General features: G+C 38.2%; 1 protein-coding gene across 1 annotated transcript in view; it reads left to right on the forward strand.

The window, feature by feature from the left end:
• The window catches only part of LOC107554253 (nucleoredoxin-like), a 17,879-nt gene extending 15,101 nt beyond the window's left edge, over nucleotides 1-2,778 (forward strand). Inside the window, exon 5 of the mRNA XM_016236711.1 lies at nucleotides 1,718-2,778. Coding sequence (XP_016092197.1) covers nucleotides 1,718-1,900 — 183 coding nt within the window. The 3' untranslated portion in view covers nucleotides 1,901-2,778. The remainder of the gene's footprint in view (nucleotides 1-1,717) is intronic.
• Nucleotides 2,779-3,178: the final 400 nt, after the last annotated feature.

Consider the following 3,178-nt stretch of genomic DNA (forward strand, 5'->3'; position numbering starts at 1 on the left):
AAGGAAAACTTGAAATCGCATCATATGACCCCTTTAATAAAAAATCAGTAAAGATTTTACAGCAAAAAGACGTGAACCACGACCTGAAGGTGGATGTTTTTACAGTTATACTAAGTCCTTTTATTTGCTTATAAATTCAATCAATCAGACACCATAAACATCCATTTTTATACTTTTTAAAGGATTTGTTCACTTCCAGAATGAAAATTGTGTCATCATTTACTCACCCTCCGAACTTGTATACGAGTTTCTTACTTCTGTTGAACACAAAAGATGATAATTTGAAAAATGCTGGTATGCGAACAGTTGATGGGCACCATTGACTTCCATAGCATTTTTTTTTCCTACTATGGAAGTCAGTGGTGCCCATAAACTGTTCGTGTTATATGGTCAACAACCCTAGCCCCCAACAAAATTCTAGCGGCCGAATTTGGCAGGTACTGAGGTTTGTTAATACAGGATTTAGACTCTCCAATGAAAAGGGCATTACAATAGTGTAAATGTGAGAAAACGAAAGAGCTATTCAACCTTTCAGCAACGGAAAAAGACAGCATAGGTCGCAGACGTGCAATATTTCTGAGATGGAAGAACGTGGTCTTAACAGTGTTCTGCACAAAAGGCTCAAACGACAGGCTGGCTTAGAAAAATAACTCCCAACTCCATTTTTTTTATTTACTTTGTAGCTTCAGCCCAATACCATCAACAAGCAGAGCTCAAGAACCAGCACTGTGCAGTTGATGGGGAGAGCCAAGAAGCATGACTTTTATAGAGGACAGTTTTTAGAACTATTCAAGCAGAGAAAATTGTTAGACATCCATGACTTAATCACTGAAATACAATCTGAAAGATGGGATAAGTCCACATCTTGACCTGGTTTTTAATGGATAAAAATCTGGGTGTCATCAGCTTAAAAATGGTAGTTAAGGTCAAGAGATCTTAATAGTTGACCAAGTGGAAAAATATAAATGCTAAAAAGCAAAGGACCAAGAATTGAGCCCTGGAGGACACCAGTACTAAACAGACCAACCTCTGATCTGTGGTCATCCATAAAACAAAATGACTGTGATCAGAAAAAAAAGAGCTAAACCAGTCCAATGCAGTATCCGTTACCCCAAAAACAGATTCAAATCGACTTAATAATATCGTGTGATCAACGGTATCACCTTTTTTTTGTTTTTGTTTTTTTTTATATATTTTGGCTTTTATGGAGCCATAGACCTTCTGGGGTATTAAGGTCAAAGAAAGACTGCAGAAGAGATTCAGAAAATAAAATCACTCCATCTGCCTTTGTAACCCCCCAAACACATATTTAGGAACCCCCATCTGGAATAATAGGAATTGTTTCCACACACAGTGTGATTCATCTCTCTGAAGTTTCCTAGAGTTGTAGTGCCTCAAAAGCAACAAGGTGGGTGATGCGATGTTTTTGTACCCCCTCCTGGTCCTCCCCTGCTGTAGCAGAGACCTCCTCTCTGTGGGTTAGTGAGAGGAGCTCTCAACTCTGCTCAGGATAGGGTAGAAAGAGACTTATACCGCCATGCTGATTTTGAGAGAGCGAGAGCTTTATACTGCACTCAATGCCGTTTTTTTGTTTTCCAGTATCTCCATAGTGGTTATTTCCAGTTCATTTCTTCACTTTTTGTAGTTACTGGCTCAATTTAGTCATTTTGCTCTTCACAGACAATAATAATCAGCTGATGTTTTCATCTCCTGACAGGATGATATGAGCGATTCCCTGCGGGACTACACCAACCTGCCTGAGGCCGCGCCACTCCTCACTATCCTGGACATGTCAGCTCGTGCCAAATACGTTAAAGACGTGGAGGAAATCACACCTGCCGTGGTAGAACAGTTTGTTAGTGACTTTCTGGCCGAGGAGCTCAAACCGGAGCCCATTTGAAGTCCTTGAACTCCTTGCACCCTGTTACCCGAACCTCCATCTGGCCCTTGACCTCCAGGTGTGCTCTCTCTCCTCTTCCTTTCAGACTGTTCGAACAGAAGCGTACTTTGTATTGACATTTTATTTCTTTTAATACATGCCCCTCCATCTCGAAGCGGCCGCCTCCTCCTGTGGTGCCTTGCATTTACTACAGCGCTGATGGTAAAATGCAAATTTTAACGTTGATTGTCTTTTGCCGTTACATTTTGAGATTAGATTGAACCCTGCAGCTGCAAGTGAACACAACTTTGTTCTGATTTGCTTTTATTGACATTTTTATCAAGTATTTCCTTCTATCCTTGGATATTGTTTAAAAAATCAAGAGCATAGAATAAATATAGCTTGGTAGATGTATTATTATTATTTTTCCACAGACACTGCACATTTTACGTGGCCATATGTTCTGTACGGCTGTGATTCTCTACTTATGGGTGCTGATAAATATGCATACATGAACAAGCTGATGTTAATATCCGTGTATAGAAGGCACTATCTATTCTTTGTGTAGCTGCCGCTGTTTATTTTTAATGCAGTTGTCTATAGTTGATTCTTTAAAGGTCTTCGCCCACCTTCTTGTTGATATTTGATATTGTTGAATGACTAATCTGTTTCCATCTCAAACATGACATTTAAGTGGATTTTCTGTGAAGGTCCCCTGTATTAAAGCGGTCTATGTTTTTTGAAGGCACAATAAACAGCATCTAATTGCAAGCTTCCTTACAAAATGTAGCCAGTTAAAGCACACAGTCTGTCTGTCTTTGGTTGTTTTAAATGTCATAGCCATTAAAACCCACTGTTTAAAATGTCTCCGTGTTCTCTTTACATAGCAATTCATACTCCTCTACTACTCAGTTTCTATAGTATGCATACTGTGTGCGTTATGCAGATTTTCTGATAATAATCTCATAATACTGAAATTTGCCAGATCATGCCGTATGCAACCTGAAATATCCCACAAAGCAATGTACTTCCTTCAATCTTTCATTTCCACTTACATACGTATAATGATGATAGTTTCCATTTTTCATACTGTATAATGTTATGCCTAAATTCACTTGTACTGTAGTGTTTATATTTTCATTAATTTTAGTTTTCAGTGTTTTTATTAATTTAGACAAAATAGTAAGTAATTTTAATAATGGCCATAATTATTAGTATCAACCAGAATTTTTACATCTAATATTTTCACATAACACTGGAATTCTTGCCAGAATAACCACATGCCACTTGCTTAATTAA

Source organism: Sinocyclocheilus grahami, unplaced genomic scaffold, assembly GCF_001515645.1.
Source record: "Sinocyclocheilus grahami isolate Dianchi unplaced genomic scaffold, SAMN03320097.WGS_v1.1 scaffold496.1, whole genome shotgun sequence".
NCBI lineage: Eukaryota > Metazoa > Chordata > Actinopteri > Cypriniformes > Cyprinidae > Sinocyclocheilus > Sinocyclocheilus grahami.